Source organism: Lepisma saccharinum, chromosome 1, assembly GCF_977018435.1.
Source record: "Lepisma saccharinum chromosome 1, izLepSacc3.1, whole genome shotgun sequence".
Taxonomy (NCBI): Eukaryota; Metazoa; Arthropoda; class Insecta; order Zygentoma; family Lepismatidae; genus Lepisma; species Lepisma saccharinum.
The window spans coordinates 29,026,365-29,047,931 of NC_139229.1; the positions used below are offsets into that span (position 1 = coordinate 29,026,365).

At 36.2% G+C, this 21,567-nt stretch overlaps 1 protein-coding gene across 5 annotated transcripts in view; it reads right to left on the reverse strand.

The window, feature by feature from the left end:
* Positions 1 to 660: 660 nt before the first annotated feature.
* The window catches only part of LOC145994123 (ileal sodium/bile acid cotransporter), a 64,996-nt gene continuing 44,089 nt past the window's right edge, over positions 661 to 21,567 (reverse strand). For 2 of the 5 annotated variants that reach the window (XM_083130219.1, XM_083130214.1), the window contains exons 3-6: positions 20,222 to 20,396; positions 13,795 to 14,057; positions 10,962 to 11,148; positions 661 to 8,769 (exon numbers count right to left, since the gene is read on the reverse strand). In XM_083130219.1, the coding sequence (XP_082986345.1) occupies positions 8,543 to 8,769; positions 10,962 to 11,148; positions 13,795 to 14,057; positions 20,222 to 20,396 (852 nt within the window). In that variant the 3' untranslated portion in view covers positions 661 to 8,542. The remainder of the gene's footprint in view (positions 8,770 to 10,961; positions 11,149 to 13,794; positions 14,058 to 20,221; positions 20,397 to 21,567) is intronic. The other 3 variants (XM_083130227.1, XM_083130230.1, XM_083130223.1) reach the window with 3 other exon arrangements.

Genomic DNA, 21,567 nt, shown 5'->3' on the forward strand with positions numbered 1-21,567 from the left:
GCAGAAGGGTGTCTTGTCTGCTATAGAAATAAAATTTGCATATGTAAGAATAATAGAAGTCATACTTCTTTCAGGAGATTGGTTGTTCAGATCAAATTATTTTTGTGTATATCTGAAGGCTGAAACATGGGAGCTGGGTCATAGGATGGGCTGCACACCTGTGAGAATGTAATATAATGAAGTTACTAAAAGTTCACACAAAAGAAAATTTGCTGTACAAGAATAATCCTTTTAGTATATTTATTTGGCTACCATGGGCTTCTTTCCCCGGTGGAGGCACAGAGCTTCAGATTCCACTTGAAACTGTAGGTCCAGTCCCAATTAGCCTATGTCCATGAAGTTGGATGATGCATCCTTAGACAATCAATGTCCCCTTGCGAAAAAACAAGGGTGAATATTTGGCAACACAATTTCCCTGGTCTTCACTTGGCTTCTGTTAACCACCTTGCTACTTGACTGGGAACTTACAAGGGTGTAATTTTGGGAACTTTTAAAATCTACCCCATATAAGACCAAAATTGGAATATTATTGCTTACTAGAAGAAACTAAAGGACTGAGTTGCAGCAAATTAAATATTGTATCATGCTAGACATAAGCTTCAACACCAAGAAAGGTATGTACAATATTTAGCTTACCTTTCACACATTAATACAGTAATAAATATTAAAGAAACATTTTTTATTATAGCAAAAATACATAAAAAAATATTCATAAAACATGTCAACTTTTTCAACTGGTTGAACATCAATCTCTCCTCTAAAATGTTGAGTAAATAGCTTCCAACCTTCACAAAATGTACAACCTCTTGTAATTTACATGTCACCGGATTCAATGCGATGTTGCATTTTAATAGCTTCTACATACAAAATTACGTGTAAATCATCATAAACAACAGATATTAAATTTTTTACAAACATTTTTGGTGGAATAGGCTTGGTTGGATTTTGGGTGTGTTAGGAGTATACTTCACCTGCAGATTGCAAGCAAATTTATTTTTCTAGTGTTCCACTAGGTAACTTCTAGATACTTTCCTTCTAGTGATATCATTTGCCTCTACACCAAGTGATGGTAGGGCAGCTTTAGTTGCTACAAATATCCTCTCACGATCTGGAAGAGCTTTCAGATTGTCTTGCGTCTAGCCTGTGTAGAAAAAATACATAAAATCACCTCCAAGGTACTCTAATACATTTCTGGTCAAAAGAAAATGCAACAAAAACCACAACCAGTTTCGAGTTAACAAGAGAGCAAAAATCAGCAAGCTGGTTCTTCAGTATGTTCTATCTTCAATTGTGTTGGCAGCTAAAAAATGCAGCAGGTAAGGACAGTCCATTTGGTGTATGCAGAAAAACATTTTTTGAGTTCCAACAGCCATTTTGAAACATGTACAGAAGCTCCACTCCTTGATGCAAAGGTTTCAAGAAGAAACTATTCTTATTTTGTAGTCTACAGTTTAGAGTAGGTAGAAAAAGAAAAGCATGTAGCATTTGCCTTGAAAATTAGAACAAAATATGTATATATATATTGGAGTATAACAATGTTATTTCTTCAATTGTTATTACAGTCTGTACCTTACAATTGAAATTTCATAGGATCAAGCATGCATCAGAAATATGATGTGCAAGTCATATGAATTATTATTTGTTCTCAAGCTTTCATCGTGTGATTTCTTCAAGAGGAAGAAAATTGAAGAAAAAAAAAAAAGGCCAAGTGTGTTTGTAAAGAAACAAAAGGTGAAAGGGGAAATTGCTGTCATGTTCTACTTCCATGGCTGGCAAGTTAACCTTATACTAATATACTGCTAACTTGGCAGCACTTTCTCTTAGGCATTTGCTTCTGAAGACAAAAATGGCATCTAGTAATTAAAGACAAAGACATATTAGTTATTTTCAAATATTTAACACGCATTCAAACTACATTTATTGTAAATTTAATGTGTCACTGATGTATGTTGGTGGTTTAAATTGTCAATGTGACTATGTGTCAGTAAAAGTGCAGGCAAATTAGCTCCTCCCACTGGCTTCAAGATTAATCCAGGATCTTGTTTAAAGCAACAGGAAAAACAGGACATGACAAATTTTGAAACAAATGCCTACTATAGCTGTCAAAAGCGTTTGCGCAACTTCCCTGCCATTATCGGTGCTCAGGGCAGTGTTGCCAGGTCAGACTTGAAAAAATCGGGAGATTGTTCCTTGGGAAACCAGAAGATCTGCTACAAAATCCGATGATCTAATAGTAGCGGATGAATGACATTCTTAAGGGCGGAGGGGCGGCATAGGCATGCGCACAGGGTTGGGGGGGGGGGGGGGCAAGGGGACTTCCACAGATTTCTTCCAGCGAAGGGGAATCTATGTATATTTATCAGGTGGGTAAACGAGGCATATTACCCCATAATAATGTTGCCCTCTCAGAAAACACCACTTGAGTTTGAAATTGTCACGTTCCTACATCCCTATTATAATAATGGATGTAAATTACTGTGACTAAAATCAACTCATACGTCTGAAATAATAGGTACTTTTATGTCAACATTCATTTTCCAGAAGGGGATGGGGTGGCGACCATCCTTGCACTTCCTTCTGGACGTCCATGCCGCTATATAATTTTGTAGAAAATTAAATATTTAAGTATAGAATAGTATATTAAGGATAGAAAACTAAGTATTTTCAAGCAGGAAACATGTTTTTGAGCTGGCCGTTGGAGATTCCATAGCAATAGTTTATTAAGGAATTCTCCCGAGAAATCAATAGGCCTGGCAACGCTGACATGAGCCGTGCCGAATGTTTCTTCCCCCCCTGCCCTTTCCCGCACCCGCCAGCGCGATGTGCTTCTGCGCAGGTTTTTTTTGCTTGTGGTTCCACTATAGTAAGTGCTGCCCTCTTTAACTTGTCAATTTAGCAGCCATATTGGTTAGCTGACATATAGTTATGGACATGTGAACATTGCGACAAGGCAACCTGCTTGAACTACATTTAATATTCTTCAATCTGTAATTTTAGTGATGTGATCTTTTTTTAGCTTTCAGAAGCCACAGAATGTGAAAGCTTGAAGAACAATAACAGGTATGTGCACAGTGATGACTGCTATTCTTAGTTTTTATATATTGAAATGTTGCTGCATGCTTTTTAGGCACACTTTTCGAATTACAGAAATCAGACGACTAAATACTTTCTACAAATGTATACATACAGCTCTCCAATAAATTCAATACAACTGATAGTACAAAGATAGATATTCTACCTAATGCACTTAACAAAGTTCCTCTGAAGAGACAGTTTGCATGAAGTAACACCACAACCACTTTGAGTACATTAGCGAATGTGCCTAATTTTTGTTTTAACTCTGGTATGATACCACACAAGTATGCAATGCAGCTTGTGATATTTGCAAGTTCTAGTGAAATATCCATGATTTATTTGCTTTATTTTATCCATACATGAACAAAGTTCAATGTACTGGATGATTAATTTTGCAACATGGCTGACAGGATAAGAAAAAAATAATTTAAATTGTGTATTTCCGACATCATCATTATTTATAATTCGGAATAGAGAAACGTGGTAGTATATAATTACGGAGAAACTAGTACTCACTTTTATCTACGAGGATGGTGACAGTGGCCACTGAAATTAATCGAAAAAGCAAAAACAGCTTCGCGGATAAAAGTGAGTACTAGTTTATCCGTATTTATCATCATTATGGCATGAATTTTATACCTGTCTAGAAATTCATAGGTTCAGGGGGGGGGGGGGGAAAGTTTGGTTGAGCTTTGGGATAGGTGGGTGGATGCTTATATTGACCAACATAGCTACAATGCAGTGGGTGGGGTGCTTTATGAAAATTTCCTCAACTGGGGGATAGCATCCTCACATTACCAACTGCTTATGTAAGTAGGTTAGGTATGTCATGTTTGGTGGTCTTACCATTGCAATTACACTCCCACTGCTTACAGTTGCAATTTATACATTTTAAGTATGTTAGCCTTAGTATTTCTATACTTTCTCCTGCAGTTACATATATACACAATACTTCAATGTGAAATGAGTTATTCAGACAGTAGTAACTTATAAGCATGGTAATTTGCACAATCCACTTTTCATAATGTAATTGCTTGCAAATTAACATTTTTGGTTCTGCAAAGCACAAAAACTAGTTTGCTTGAACTTAAAAATACTCCCACAATCATTTCCAATGTTCTAAATGCATCCCCAACTTGCAAAACCTATTATAAAATGAAAAGTGTGGCCAAAAATTCGGTGGTGATAATTTTTGAAGCTCTTAGATCATATCAGTTGCAATTTATTTACCAATATTTTTGTGGTTTTGGTCTTTTTTCCATTTATTTATTGTGTGAAAAACTGGAGTTTAAATTAATGCTTATAATTGGAGTGGAAAACTTACCAATATTAATCAATATTTTGAACAAATTTTAATTGGTAACGAGTATGCATATTGTTTCAGCCCTAATCATGATGTTGAAGTTCGTTAGACGTGGAAAGTAGTAATTTCAAAGATATTTTCCCCCGGAAAGTAGATTGCAGGAACTATACTGCTTGATTGATTGAATTGCTTTATTTTACTTCCCTTCTTGTGCCACTTTTGGCTAATTTACGAAGATGAGGATGAGTGATGATATGATGAAATTGATGAATGGACACTACTATACTGCTTGAAAATTGCATCTGTCGCAAAGCTTTATTAGTTAAGAATTCACACAGGAACTCTAAATTAACATGGCAACAAAATCTAATTAGGCTACACTACCCAAAATGTAAAAAATACTAAATGCAAATGGCAGAACCTATTCATGAAATCATCCATGAATTGGAACTTGAGCCAGATGAATTTTTGCTGTGGCACAATTTGAGTCACACTTAAGACTTTGGCGGATGCCAGCCAAACCATTCTCAAAAGTTCCTCTCCTTTTAAAAAAACACTATTGATAATCCAAATTCTGAAAAACTGCACCTGCTTAGAATTCCTTCTACAGCATTAACTTGAATTTTCATGTGGCTTGGTTTCGATATTGTCTAGATACCTGTGATGGAAAATAGGCTTACGGAGGCATGAAACTATTGCGAACACATAGACAACAGCAAACCATATGAAGATTCATGTACATGTTCTGGAAGAAAATCTAAGCAGATGTAATTTTTAAGAATTTGTAATGTAGCACTTGTTTGAGGAATTTTCGAAAATGGGTTGGCTGGCATCGGCCAAAGGCCCAGTGTGGGTTTAGGAAGAACTGAGCAAGGGATATTTTTAAGTTATAAATAACCAATAGTGAACAAGTGCAAATACTTTGGGGTAATTTTATACAAAGTACCACACTGGTTTTATGAAAGCTATTCATATGAATGTGTGTAACTGCACAATAATAAAAAAACAATCAATCAAAATTAATTTCTTGATAATATTTAGCATGGATTAAAATAGTGGCAATACATCATACCAGGGCTAAAATTTTTAACAACACACTATGCCAGTGAATGGTTTCCAAAGGTTAAGCTGATAGGTTGAATGAAGAGTTAACTGTTTTGTGGAATACGACCTCTAAAAACTCAATGCTTTAACAACCATGTAGTACATAACCTGCACCCAACATCACAAACACCACAGTTTAAAAAAAAATTAAAGCTGTCAATACTCAATAACAGTAATATTTAACAATGCACAAGGCTTTTCATGTAAACACTGACAAAACAATGACAAAAACATACCATCGCAAGTAACTACACTTCTCCTTTACCAATTAGGCCTAAAGATGCTTAAAAATGGCTCCCAAACACCAAGATAGAAAAGCAAGGAAGAAAAACAATCTCACAAGCTTTGTTGCTTCATTGACTACATGAGAAGAGAGACATTTACTGACAATGGACAAAGACATTTACAATATAAATAACCTCTGAAACAAACAAGGAAACCTTTTTTTTTCACTTGGTTTTTAGTAATTTTCATAAATAGTTGCTTTTTATACCAAGTTTGCTCTCGGCTCTCTTATAATTAGTGTAAGAACAGCTAGAAATATCACAGCTTCATTATATTTCCACACACAGTACAACAGACAATCTTATTTGTAAATTAATTTAATTTTTTTTTTTTGGTCTCCAGGGCAAATTAATCTTCCGCCATGAAAAATTTGATTCCAGTTCTCCCTTGAACTTTTTTGGCACAAAATGCACTATTAAGAGATATTAAAAGTATCTTGGAAAATTGAAATATCAGAATACCATTCTCAACATGCCACATATTACCCTCCTAACAAAAAGTTTGGAATATTGTTATATTAGGCAATAGCCGATAGGCATGGTGGCATATGTTGGAGAAAAGACGAGAATGTCCACCAGACAGATACCTTGTCTTGTTGCATACCAAGGTCTTCTATCGTCCAATGTAACAATATTCAAAACTTTTTGTGAGGAGTGTATTTACTATATATTTTGGAGAGAGAGTTTTAGGGTTAATTTTATTAATTTGTAGAAGAGTAATTGTCTTTATTGATGAAATTTATATTTCAGTTAGTATTTATTTTTTAAAGATTCCATAGTAAATAAAAAATATTAGTTATGTGGTCATCCTCTGTTAAGTTAAATACATGCAATTGACTATCAGATTTAACTTATCACATATTTGGGGCTGTCACATTGTGCATTAACAAATCTGTAAAGTATTTATTTTACTCAACATGTGGTTTTATCATTTGCTCGAACCTACCATGCATTGTATATAATATATCTGTTTGGCAGTTACGCCGAGATAGGCAATATACTCTGATTAGCTTACTTTTAATTTTTTCACGCAAATTTTCTTTGCGATCGATTTCGCCACCCATCATGCATTCAAAAGATTTTTTAATATGTTGAGTGGGGGGATTTGTGTGTGTGACAGACAGACAAGAGAGAGAGAGAGAGAGAGTCAGACAATATCAAACTGAAGGAAATAGAAGTCATGATGTCTGAATAAAAGGTAGCGATAAATGTGAATACTAATTCTTTCCTTATATTAATCCCTTCAACAGTAATTGCAGAAAAATTAAATATGAAAATATAGAAAAGTTCATTCCAGAATCTACAGATAGGAATCCTACATACATTAAAAGTATATTACCAGGCTAATTTTTCCATTCAATTTACAATGTAACAGAATTAAGGACAAACATTTTACAAATCCAACCCATTTTGATGTGTGTTTTGTGGTATTTCAGGTATTAGTAAATAATAAAGTTTTCACCGGACACACCGAGGAACAGTGACAAGAATGAAATCACTGGGAAAGTAAGTGTCCCTCATATCTTACCTGGTAAAATTTAGGAATCCATTTATCATAAATTATTTTCATGATTAATGAAGAGAATGTGCATTATAAAGCAAGGGCTGAAAAAGAAATATGGATAGTTAGGCAATGAAAGCCAGTAGGAAAAAAAGTTTTTCAACAGCATTATTACACTTTAGGAAAAGGTACAGGTGTTTTTAATTCTTGACAAGGTTGTTATTTAGAAATTGGTTAATGATAGATTTTCCTGTGATGTATCAAGTCAAGATACTCTTGTAGATCTTTTTGTGTATGAAGCATGTAGGTCCTTGAAAAAACCTGATGAAAAGTTCCAAACTTCATATTTACCATTTCCTGGGAAAATTTTAAATGAATATCATGTCATATTTAGGCAAAGTGACTGACTTAATTTATATATTATTCGTTCCAGTGAATGTGAGGTAAATAACTGAAAACATACAATCATTAAAAATGAAGTGGTGTGAAGTAAGTTTTTTAACAATTTAGAATTGGTTGACAAATTTAGAGCCAAGAATTAAATTTACTAAATTGCAGTATAACAGCTTTTACTATGCTGGTTAAATGTATTTATCAAACCTTTACTGGAAGGATTAAAAAAGAGAATTATGTTGTCTTACTTCCCTTGGATTGTTAATATCTGAAGCAATTAAAAAATACTGATATCTGAAAGAGTTTGGAGATCAGCAGGTGATAGGTGGGAAGTTTATTGTTTATTTTCATTATAGATTTATTGAAAATATTGCAAAAATAGATCACTATTACCCTATGGAGGTTTGAGATGTGAATAATCCAACAAGTTCAAACTTGCAACATGCATTGTCATGTAATGCAAGTAGATATAATATATACACGTATTTTTAAAAAAATCCTTTCGTGTTCCACCTTTAACCCTTGTAAAAACTATTTCTGCAAATTCAATGCAACATTAGATCAGTTTACAAGTTTCTATGCTTGTTTTGGGGTAAAGTAGACAATACTAGTGTGTTCAAGGCTCTGGGGGTAAAACATTGTACAAAACTATAGTATTTGCTACTATTACAATAACATTAAAATACCTTTTACTTTTTTACTATGTTTTTTTAACAACACATAGGTAACACTATTAAATGCATTATTCTTTTTTAATTCTTTAACACACACAAAACCAACTGTTGTACTTTTCTAACATTGCGTTAATAAACCTACTATCGCTGTACCAATTAATACAGCGTTAAGAAATACTACTAATACATTCGGTAAATCTATTTGCTTTCATAATCTTTCAAAATACAGGAGACTGTCCTCCTTGATGGTCTTGCCATTCTGCTCAGATAAACGCAAAGGTTCGCAACTCGGACTTGTCAAACTGGACTTATTTACCGAGGAGAGGTCATCTATTGTGTAGTCCAAATCTTTCTTACGCCAGTTCTGGAACTTTATGCATAAGTAGAGTACGACAAGAGGAATTGGAGTCATTACAGCAATTGACACTGGAACAACTGAAAAGAAAAACAAAAGAATAATTAGTATTTCACTATGACGTGGCCATATATAAAGAAGGAGGGGGTTAACGAGTCCCCTCCTGGCGCTGGTTTGGATAATATTTTGTATTGGTTGAAAGTTTGGCCATGTGAATTTCTTCAATGGAAATAATATAATATCAAGTAATAATTAACCACTTTAGTTATAAAAAAATTAAAACAACAGTTACAGAAGTGTTTATTTCAAAATTTAACAAATTACTTACAGTAACACAAAATAATATGAATAATTTAAGACTGAATTCATATCAGCCTCTGGCATTTTGATCGTTTGTGGAGTCCATAAAAATGATGCACACTTCCTAATTATCCTGGAAGTTATGCGAATTTTGAAGCTTTTCATTGATTTGGTGCCAATATTATATAAAAAGAAATCTGCATTTTGTGATTACTAAAAAGGTATTTTTATATTCTGATGTAATTTTTGAACATTTGAAAGTAAAGCTCTCGTAAATCGATACTTACAATTGGAGTGGAATGCTCACCCACTACTATTAATGAAATTTTGACCAACTTTTAATTTCTACACAGGTATCAGTGAAATTTGGAAGGGTATTGCCATTGGATCAAGGTGGTACTGGCTCAGTTCTAATATTTTTGTGTATTTAATTTTGTGTATTCCCACCAGCTCTGTCAAGGATAGAATAAAGTTAAAAATCTTGTGTAGGCAATGGGAGTTCTATTCTCCTACTACCCACACATGTTTTTTTTGTCTCCATTATCCATGTTAATGTCGGCAGGATGTTTCTGAAACGTCAGACCTTGTATAGTTTTATTTTTATGTGCTCAGTTTCCTTTTCCTGCTCTGTGACAGGTGACAAACATGTTCTGCTCAGAATGTAGTTTTATAAGCTGTCTGTGTGAAAAGAATATTGTCATGGATAATAAAATTAGTGTACATCAGGCCAATATTACCAAATTATTCACAAAGCAGGCACGTAGCCAGGGACTGCCCTGAAATCCTACTGTAATAATCCTGAGAAATTAATCTTCAGGGCTATTACCATACACTTTTTCGCCCTGCTAATAAAATAAAATTCTGGCTATGGGCCTGTCGAAAGATATATTTTATTGTTTAATTGTGTCATCTTCATGATGGTGGCAATTATTAAATACTCTTCTTGAACTACTGAAACCCTCTGATCACTTCACGCCCCCCCCCCCCCACACACACAGACAGACAGACATGGCTGTGGTACTGAATAATTATCATTCAAAATAAAAAATGCGATCAATTTTTTTTTTAAATCTGAAATAAAAATAAAACAGACTGCTTGTTTCACAGTTAAGTTGCTATATTACAACAATGTAACATTGACAACATCCATTGTATAACTGATTCTTTTTCCTTAAAATAAATTTAACCATTGTTATAGCTGTATCTTTAATCAAAGTAAAAATAAATGTCTGATGAAGGTAGCGTGTGTTCTCGTGAAATGTCACAACAAAAAACTGTGTTTTTATGCTTGTAATAACCGTAGACTACACGAGAAATAAATGTTTATCATTGAGCGAAAAAAAAGGAGTATGAGGAAAAAGAGATAGGAAAGAATGATTGCTAAGTTGTGAAATATTGAAAATTTCTCGGAAGTATGGAAATCTTGAATTCTCCACACTATTTCCCCTCAAGTGACTGTCTTTGCATTCATGGAATAAAGAAGGGTGGCAATTTCCAAGAAGTCTCAGACACTTATAATACAGGATCAAGAATTAACCACTTTCCAACTCCATCATCGAGAATTTCCCGATCAAGAATTAACCACTTTCCAACTCCATCATCGAGAATTTCCCGACTGTCCTGTATTCTGAAAAACCAAGATTGGGATGGGAAACATTATCCCAATCCTGTACTGAGTTTTTATGATCCTGCACACCACTAATCACCACTGCACCTTGAAATGTACATGTCGCCATATACAATGGCTGATGGCCACGCAGGTAGAGATAAAAACACTGCTGGAGACAGACCAGTAATGTTGCCATAATTCCTGGTGGCCATGGCTTCGCTAGAAGCAGCTTCAACATAAGGGGCATGGATTGGCTGTCACAGTCACTTCAATCTCCACTATGTACCATGCATACTGGTTCATCAGCCACAGCATACAGTGAGCTGCTTATGCTCTAGAAAGCTTATTTGAAAAACAACAAACCTGTTGTGAGATCTGCTAAAGGCTGGTGTAGAGTGAACCTCAACATGAAGATAGCAATCCCTGTGTTCTGCACTCCAGTTTCTATAGCTAAGGCGATGACATCTTCCACCGGCTGACGTAGCAAGCGAGTGAAAGTTCCTCCAACTAAATAGCCAAGCCATGGAAGAGATAATCCAGCAAGAATAATCTGAAATAATATCACAAACTGAGAATGTACATAATTCATTCATTCATATAATGATTAAGGGGATGAGAGAGAGTTTCGCAGAAGGTGTATGTTTATTACCATTATGTCAAAATGCATGCGAGAGGAAAAAACCAGTGGATTTCTTGTTCTGTTTCAGTTGTAAGAAGATCTATAAGTTTATTATTAACCTGTTCTCTGGCATGTCTGTCATTATGACTAAAACATGTAGCTTGACTTTGTTTTCTCCAACATGCCATCGGTCATGAGTATAGCAATGATGCACATAAGGCCAACCCAACAAGGCGTGGGAAGTCGAATACACATAAGTGTTTTGAGTGTTCTATTTTTTTACAGGGGGGAAAAAAATGTGAAATTTTTGAATTAACAAAATAAGGTCCAATAACCACTTTGGCATAGGAGGAAAAATTGGTGAAAGCTCCCTGGCAGAGGACGTGTTACACTAAGTAGTTTTTGAAAAAAATGTTAATAAATGTGTTTCAGCTCTCGTGCATTTCTTAGGGAATTAAAATGCTGGCTGTTCAAGTTTTCAGTATTCTCAGCTGTGTGTAACAGCCAGTTCTGCTTCAATCCTTTTTTTTAATAATAATAATATGTGTTTTGTGCAGTTATCATCTGTCATGTTTCGAAATTAAAAAGAATTACTTCCACAAGTGTCCACATAACATTCTGGACACTAGGCCACATCGATCTCCCTCTCATTTGATTCCTTGCACTTCATGAAGGAAACTGTACCTCTCAACCTTAAACCGCAGAAAAGTAACTTAAAAACCCTAACACATCAATAAGTACCAATACAATATACTCTGTGTTCTTCTTGAAGGTTCGCATAACCACTTTTTATAGATGCAAAATAATCTAACACAGTTATTTTTAGTTGTTTTTATTTTATTTTATCTGCGACGTTTCGTCCTGGTTTCCCAGAACTTTTTAAACCTACACTAAGATATACATACAATAACACAACCTCACATGGCTAGTCACTATACACTTCTAGTGTTGTGTTATTGTTTCAGCTATCAGTATTGTTAAATGTCAAAATAAGTACAGTGCACAATCTAGCTTTGGCAGGGGCATTGATAGAAATATTCTTACCCGGAGAATCAAATCTGGGTGTCCTGCTGGGCAGTCAGAGAGCCTACCAATGCAGAAGCAAATTGCATGTTATATTTTAGAAATATAGGGTACAATTAGCTGCAATTTTTTTGATATAACATCACTAGTCAATTAATTAGTTGTGTCCATAATGTTGAAAGATCAGAATAGTTGTAACTCTTTTGTACCATGTTCTGTGTCTGCGTAATTTATATCTTATTTTCAAGATCATTGGACTTTTGTAAAAAGTGCAAACACCATTATGTGCCAACAGCCCCAAACATAATTTTCACTTAATCTCACATACCTCCTGAAACTACCATGTTAAAAGTTCAGTATGGGGCATTATGGGTTTTACTTTTGAGATCATCACCTCTCCGAATAACAGTGTGTCAGAAAGAAAAGTTGTTAACATTAGAAGAGTAAAGAAAGAATATGCAGTGAGCATAGGAAAAGTAAGAATTTAATTGTCTGCCTCTCCTACAGTGCAGATTATGTTACGAAGATGTGTTCCTTTCCTGTGTTTTCTATGATTTGGGGGGGCCTACCCGATGGCGCAGTGGTTGCATCTTCGCCTTGTAATCAAGGGGTCCCAGGTTCGATACCCGGTGGAGGCACAAGTGGTTCAGATCCCACTTTAAACTGTAGGTCCAGTCCTGATTAGCCTTACTGTGCATAAAGTGAACTTAAAACAACAAATCAACCAATCTATGATTTGGGGGCTGAATATATCAGTGAAAATGTGTTGAAAAGAGAGAAGCAGAAGTTCGTCAATAGGCTTCCATGGGTTTCAAAAGGTTTATTGCATGTGTGTGTGTGTGCGTGTGTGTGTGTGTTATTTCTCATTTTGATTGATTGAATTGGAAATTCTAGGTGCACCAGCACTTAGGCTATTTTACACCCATCACATTATACAGGGCCCAGCCCCTTATCAAAACTATAATAAAATAAACGTATCAGAGGACTAAAATATTCATTCTTACCTGGGCTAAAAGCTGAGGCTGTAAAGCGGCACCCAGCCCATATAAAGACAAAACACAGGACAACACACACAGAAACAGTCCTATAAGGATTATGCTAGTCATAGGTCCAGATGTCAAATCCTCGTTTGTCTGCAAAATGCAGTCCAGAGTGTGCTACGAGGAAGTGAGGTTGACATTTGGGTGTACTGTGTGAAAGGGTCATCTCTTAACACCCCATTTCTTGTTTTGAGTGGCTCTTCAAGCTGTTAGGAGCCAATGAAGAGTGTTCTTCCTTTAGAATGAAAATTTAGTAGGATTGTAAATTTGTACAATTATATTACCATTTCCTCTAAATTTCTCTTAAAATTAGTTTTCATAGCTTGCTAACTTTTGTTTCTACAGCAGACATTCAACCATGGTGGAACCTTCTTCTGCTGTTCACCATGCAGCAACACTGTTGCCATAAGGCCCATACTGTACTCTTAACTGGGTACTGCCAATACTTTATGTACAAGAACACAACATCAAAAATATTTGCACACGTAAGACATAGCTATCTATTAGAGCTTACCTGCCATGAAAACAAGTGGAACAAGTACGCATTGGTCACAATGGCGAAGACAACGATAAATACTATCAGGAATGCTGCTAGAGGTTTCAGTATGCGGACCATTGCTTTTGAAAACCGTGGAGCAAACCTCTGAAGCAGAAGGCCAATTCCAAGCGGAATTATTAATGAAAATGCGAAAGTGGCAATCTTTCGGTAAGGCACACGGATATTGTTCCCTTTGAATATCACCTGGCCTAGTGTAAACATCCAAAATGGTATCGTTCCTAGAAAAGATGGAGATTTGATTTAAAGAGTGAACATATATTTATACAGTTATACCAATAACCAGAATAGTATTGTTGCTTGTAATTTTTCTACTTTTCTACTAATTCGGACTTTCAATTGCAGGTACTCTTCAATACATTAATGAAAGTCTGTTTAAGGGGCGCCTGCACAACCAAATGATTAGCATTCTTGCCTTTGGTGCAAGCGGTCCTGGGTTCAATTCCTGGTGGAAGCCTCAAAATTTCAGCACTGATTCCGTATCCTGAAGACAGTCTCGGAAGTCAGAAAACAATAGCAATGTGAGTCTATGCACAGACCACATGCCACTCAATATAAAAAACAGCCCTGGCTCTTAGAGGGCTGTTGTACCACGGAATTTAGTCTAGTTTTAGATAGTCTGTTTAAGTCCACTTTAGGCTCAGATAGACTGATTGTGACTATACCTACAGTTTAAGGTGGGATGCAAATCACCATGAAATGAGCCTCTACTGGGAATAAAACTTGGTACCTCTGGATTACACAGGAACAGCATTAGCTATTCTATTGGGGAAAGTGCGGTGGCTCAGTCGGTAATGCGTCTACCATGCTCAAGGTCCCGGGTTCGATCCCCGGCCGCTTCAAATCCGGGAACTTTTCTAACGATGGAAACGGCCCCGGCACCCACCCAGCGTCGAATGACATGGGTACCTGAGGGAAACCCTGGGGGGTAAAGGCGGTCAGGGGCATGATGCTGATCACATCACCCCCACTCATGACCGGATCAAGAAAGTGTGGGGCATTACCCCCACACCCCCTATACGCCTTCATGGCGTGGTGCTAAGCACAGGGGAGCACTTTACTTTTCTTTTACTTTATTGTATAATTTATCACACGAACAGCGATGTGCATCAAAAACTAAAAGATCAACACAGTTTTCGTCAAATAATTTGGTGAAATCCTGATGGTAGAAGTTCAGCCTGTGGCTGCTCTACCACTTAACCCGCAAACTGTTCTTTTTATTATTATTATTATTATTTTCTTGTTAGTTACTAACTGCTTAATATTGTGCCCATGGAAATGTTTAGCATTCGTTTCGAAACTCTTAACATCGAATGGTCTCTAGACAAAATTATTTAAACGTGTTTATCAGCATTCTCAAGATGCAATAAACAGTGGTCTGAATTACTAATCGGCACTGTTACGTCAGTAGAGTGTACAATAGTTGGATCATCCACCCACCTCCGTGTCAGAGTGTTTTGCACAGCTTGCCAAGATGACAGAGGTACCTGGTTCGAATCCCGGCGTTAGCATGGGTGTTCTTTATGAGTGTCCCTTCATCAACTTTATAAATATCATTCGTATTCATATCCGCGATTAACCAAAAGTGGTAGAAAAGCGAAGTAAAATAAACCAAATCAATCAGTAGTGGGATCATCCACAACAATGACGTTTACTGTTGTTCAGAGGCACTTGTAATTCAGGTAGGTTTTCTAATGACGTGCGTCATACCGAAAAGTATAAAACACCAGAGTTCAAAACATTTGCTGCTCCGTGAGGCATCTCATTTTCTAGCTAAAACATGCATAGATGATGTTTTATTGAAAACCCAGCTGACTTCAGGCAAATAAACAATACCTGTGGCGACTAATTCCATAAGTAAATTATTAAGCAAAAATGGGCTGACCCTTCCTTCGGACTTGGCGTTCCCACCCGAAATGCCCATGTTACGCCACTGCAATTTACCAAGAATTTTGCATTAAAATATTCAAGAATTACATCAGAATATGAAAGTAGTACATGTTATGTAATCACAAAATATAGTTTTCACACAAAATTGGTGCAAAATAAATTCCCAGGATACTTAGACTGCAAAAGTGTGACCCTGTGAAAGACCAACATGCCGAGAAATTACAGGCTGGTATCGGTAAAGAAATTCCAACTTTCGACATTAATACTACTGGTATACCGTCATTGGTATCAGCTCTACCCTAGTGATTGCTCAAAAATTCAATTCAAATATAGAAAGGCTGTGAATATGTTTTAAAGTATTCAAACTTTGAATTCCAATGAAATGCCACCACTTTCTCTACAGAAGGGTTAAGCAGTACAACTCTGAAGACAGATCTTTTACCTGTAGAGTAAGGAACCAACAATAAAAACTTGCTCTTCATCTGGTAGGAAACTATATTATTTTATTTATTGCATATAATTTTTCACTTGAAAGCTAACTTCTCTGGCAGAATGAGTCTGTCTACAGACTTACACTGATGTTATCTGGTCAGCATCTTAATTTCTTTGTAGTTTTCTCTGATTTTCTAAACTATAATTCACTACTTACAAGGGAGGTTATCTAAGTGTCCCCCTCTGATTTCCATGAAACTTGGCGGTGTATAGAGGGGCCCCAAAGGAAGAAATATGTGTTTTTTGTTTTGACTAAAAAACAGTTTTAGGGGGCAAAACCCGCCCTCTCATGTCAAGAAGAGGACAAATTGAAGTGGGGATCTGACCCCTGTGTCCCCCTCCTATTTCAATTAAACTTGGAAGGTGTATAGAGAGGCCCAAAGGAAGAAATATGTGTTGTTTGTTTCGGCTAAAGAACTGTTTTAGGGGGCAAAACCCCCTTCAAATGTCACGATGATGACAAATTGAAGGGGAGATCTGACCACTGTGTCCACCTCCGATTTCAATGAAACTTGGCAGGTGTATAGAGGGGCCCAAAGGAAGAAATACGTGTTTTTTTTCTCGACTAAAAAACTGTTTCAGGGGGCAAAACCTCCCCTCAAATGTCAAGATAAGGCAAATTGAAGAGGGGATCTGACCTTTGGGCCCCTCTATACACCTTCCAAGTTTCATGGAAATCGGGGGGGGGGACAGGGGTCAAATCCCTACTTCAATTTGTCCTCATCTTGACATTAGAGGGGAGGTTTTGCCTCCTAAAACCGTTTTTTTAGCCGAAACAAAAAAACACTTATTTCTTCCTTTGGGGCCCTCTATACACCTGCCAAGTTTCATGGAAATCGGAGGGGGACACTTAGATAACCTCCCTTGTTAGTGAAGCATGCCTCTGGTTGCCCAAACAATCCTGAGAGAATCTTATGCGGAACCAAGTCAGCAAACTTTAAGACCATTTGTATGAAAATAGATAGCTTAACTGTCAGGCAAAATGCTTCATAGTAAAATAAGCCTACACAAGTGTGCAAGAAAGTTCAATTTTACTCGTCCTCATAATTTTGAGTCCACTTCATGCACAGATAGGCTAACTGGGACTAGACCTACAGTTAAAAGTGGGATCTGAAGCACTATGTGCCTTCACTGGGTATCAAACCTGGGACCCTGTGATTACAAGATAACAACAATCACTATGCCATCCCAGATGGCACCCATCCTCATGATAAAAGACAATAGTATCAGAGTTCCCATAAGACACTACACGAGCTATATAAAATACAGTCTCGACATTGTAACTATTACTGTGATTGTCTTCTAGAGAAACCAGAAGCATACCATACCATAATTTGTTGCTTCTGGCGCTGCTGTTGCAATGGGCTGCTAGACTTCGGACTCTCTTCCAATGTTGCCAAAATAACGTTTGTAACAACCAGGAGCAGATGCTTGAGGCCTCATTCATTCTCTATTGTTGACAACAATTGTACATAAACAGGAATTTAAAGTGTTTTACAACAGCAAAAGCAAACAGCTGGGAGGTGTAAAGTGATTTTAAAAAATATATTGTTCGGATGACAGAAAACTTGTAATTAACGCAATTGGAGGGTATAAAAAAAATCGTAAATATTAGTTCGTTTAATGTTGCTTTGGACTTTGTGAGTTATTTGCAAGAAATTCACACAACTCTTTCGGTCACACCACTGGAATATGTAGTCGATGTGCGAATATGGAATATATGTTGAGAAAAGTTATGAAATATCGAAATAGTACGTAAAAATAACTAAAATATGAGTCAAAACCCAATGTGTGTACAAATATGGAAAAATAATATTTTTTTGGAATCTACATACCATGATGTGCAAAGATAATACAACATATAACTGATTTGAACTTCATACATAAATATGTAATGTAATAATTCTTGAAACTTTCCTGGCGTCGAATAGTAAAGAGGTTTTCTCAGGAAATCGGCCAGGTGATTTCCGAAAAGGCTTCTGAGCTTTCGAGAGCTAACGTTAGAGAGTGTGACGTTAGCTCTCAAAAGCTCAGAAGCCTATCTGGAAATCACTAGGCTGATCGCCTGAGAAAACCTCTTTAAATAAATATGTATTTACATATAAATCCGTTCCCTGCTAATAAGCAAGTTACATGTCTGCATTTCAAGGGAATAAAGTTTATTAAACATTGTTCAAAATCCATAAACAAAAATAAACGATAAACACAGTGCTCGAAAAATTGTCTTCAAAGCTAGGCGCCAGCTCTGAAAATCAGGCGCCAGGAAACCACCTACTAGCAATTGTGCATTCTCAGTATGTTTCAAAAGTCGCGCAATCCAAACTTTGAAAATTTATATCATGAAAATCGTAAGAGATATTTACACCGGGTTTTCTGCACTAAACTAATCCTGTAGGCTATCACTGGGTTCATAAATTTATGTTAGCATTTAATAAAAGCAATTACATTATTTTTTAAAAAAAACATTGTTAATTTGCTGAAAATATCTGAGAACTGATTTTCAACAATAAATACCAACTCTTAAACAATTTGTGAGATCATTTGTTGATGTTTGACTGGTTGTAAAACAGTTGCTGTATGAGGTACAGCAGAAGCAGGGCATTTTTGTTGGAAAATCTCTTGCACATGAGTGTAAGAATGAGTAGTAAAATACTCTTCAGCATTACACACGCACTGCTCCAATGAATACGCCATGCTGAATCAATTAAAAAAAACAAAAACAGGCACAGTAGTGGCGAAAGTGAGCGAAGAGAATTCAATGTAACCAGGGGCAGCCTAGGATTCTCTCAAGAGTCCAATTTCGGCACAAAATCTTGATTTACGATTTTTCACGTAAATGTATAGCCAATACTTAGACACATCTTGCATGCGACTGTTGGCAATATTTCGACCTGCTTGTGATGCCATATATGGAGATATGTCCCAAAAATGGCACTTGTCACTCAACCCATAAAATCGCCAGTCAAAAATTCATCAAATGTTGCACATGACCAATATTTATTTATTTATTCAGAGTTTCAGATAGTCTTATTTGGCCATTTTACACTGAAACAACAAAGTAGAAACAAAGATAAGAAAAGATAAAAACAATAACAAGATGGTATAGATTGTCGCAAATGACAGACTGACATGACATCAGTCATCAAAATGTCTAATTATGACCCTTCGATAATTTCTTACATATTTTTCTTACTCAGAAGTTCATTTCTGGAAAAAATTGAATGCTGCTTTCCGTCAGTTATTAATTTATATAATTTTCTGAACGGAGTGAACTGATAATTTTAATCATTGAAAATATCTCAATGGATGAGGCTTTATAATACAGAAAACCCGGTGTAAATATCTCTTACGGTTTTCATGATATACATTTCCAAAGTTTGGGCTGTGCAACTTTTGAAACACACTGTATAAGATGCTGAGCATCACAGTATTCGAAACATCGCTAAATCATTTCAGAAAGCAGGAAAGTGTTAAAGGACAAGGGGTAAGAAATTGTTACGGACTCTATGGAATGTTCACAACGTTGATAAAAAAAAAAGAATAATTTACTAACTTACGCTGTACTGCAATTTGAACTTTAAATCATCAAAATTTCGTACATATTACAGCATAAGATCACAGTCGCCAGGGTGAAATTTTTAGTCGCCATGGTAACCTGCGACCGGGATTTTTCGAGCCCTGCATAAAGATATTTTGTATAAATATCTTCCATCTACAAGCCAATTCAAGAAAAAGTTAAATTTAGTTTCAAACTCAATTACTGGCAACTACAAGATTTCATTTTCACAGACTTTTTCAGTCTCTTAAAATATATATTTTCAAAATTCCATGAATTTTCCAGGTCAGTACGAGAATACCTGGTAGAGATTTATACTACGGTAGTAGTATAGTAGAGATTTGACATAAATGCACGTTTGGCATTATTCTCATCGACATGAATAGGATATCTCATGGGATAGTAACAAAAAATTGGCACAAACTGATAAGAAAAGCTTTTACTTACCAAATGCTATCAAGTTGCTAATTGTAGTCATGGTAATACTGAGATTTAAATTCCCCCCTAGAAGAATTGTCCACACATTGGAGGCTCCACCCGATGGACTACACCCGGAGATGAAGAGCCCAAGTTGCATCATCATATTTTCAGAAAACAGCAACATGCCTAGCCCAAAGCTGATCTGAAAGGCAAAATGAAGGTCAATGTTACATAAGTCCAGTGTCCAAATTTAGAGAAAGGAAAGGGATGGGGGGGTATTTTCACCAACCATGAAAAGGAATTTCACCCTCCTACATTATCACTTTTGTTATTATTAATGAAGTATTTGAAATAATAAACCATCTTTAAAAGTTAAATTTACATTGGACTGTTGATATATTCTTTTCACCTCCAAGACCTACCACATGTTGTTCGTATAGTAAAAAATAGTAATGTTTATTCACTTGTTTTGTGCTTTTAAAAACTTGGTTAGAGATTTTATTCTTTTATGAAAAAGAGATAAGAAACAAACATGTTCAGGTGCATCCTGTGCAAGAATTTCCAACTGAATTATGGTTAGGATTAATTGCTGACAATGGGTCTCATTAATCACATTAGATTATCGAAATTAAATTAATGTACAGTACAATCATGATGTAATGTTGTATAATGCCAGAGAATTTTGAACGAAGCATAGATCTGCCACGATAAGTTACTTTAAGACACTAAAGTAAAGCTGAATCTGAATGTAGTAAGTGTTAACTAATTCTTGCGTCAGAGATATTTTGAAATTAACTTTATTAATATTAGTTCCCTCATGTATTTTGTGTTGCTATTCGAGAGATGATGACCAGAAGTCATCTGTTCACACGCACTACCTAAACAGCTGGCACTCATGAAAAGGCATTTAGTTGAAACATAGTGTTATCCTGCAGAGAAATCTTGACACTTGCAAATGACAGCTAACACCTGTTTCTTTCAGAATTTATGTAGTTCTTCTGGAATGCCACAATCCAAGGGCACTGTTATTAAAAGATTTTTTCTCACATTAGGTCTCCTCAAGGTGCGAAGTGACATGACTGACAAAATAAAGGTCGCCTGTCAATTTCCCATCCTGAGAAACAGCTGTATTGATTTTGTGTGTGTAGGAAGGGGAGTTGCTCCTCCTCAGAATCCAACCTTGATCACATTCATCTAAATTTTGCTCAGTGGCGTGCAGGGAGACGGAATTCACCCATGCCCAGGCTGGGATTCAAACAAGGGACCCCTGGCATCGTAGCATGCTGTGCTAACCATTCCACCATAGAGGCCGGCTCTTTTGGATAGGAAAATAATATAGATAAAGGAAACTTTGTTTAGGTACTACAAACGAG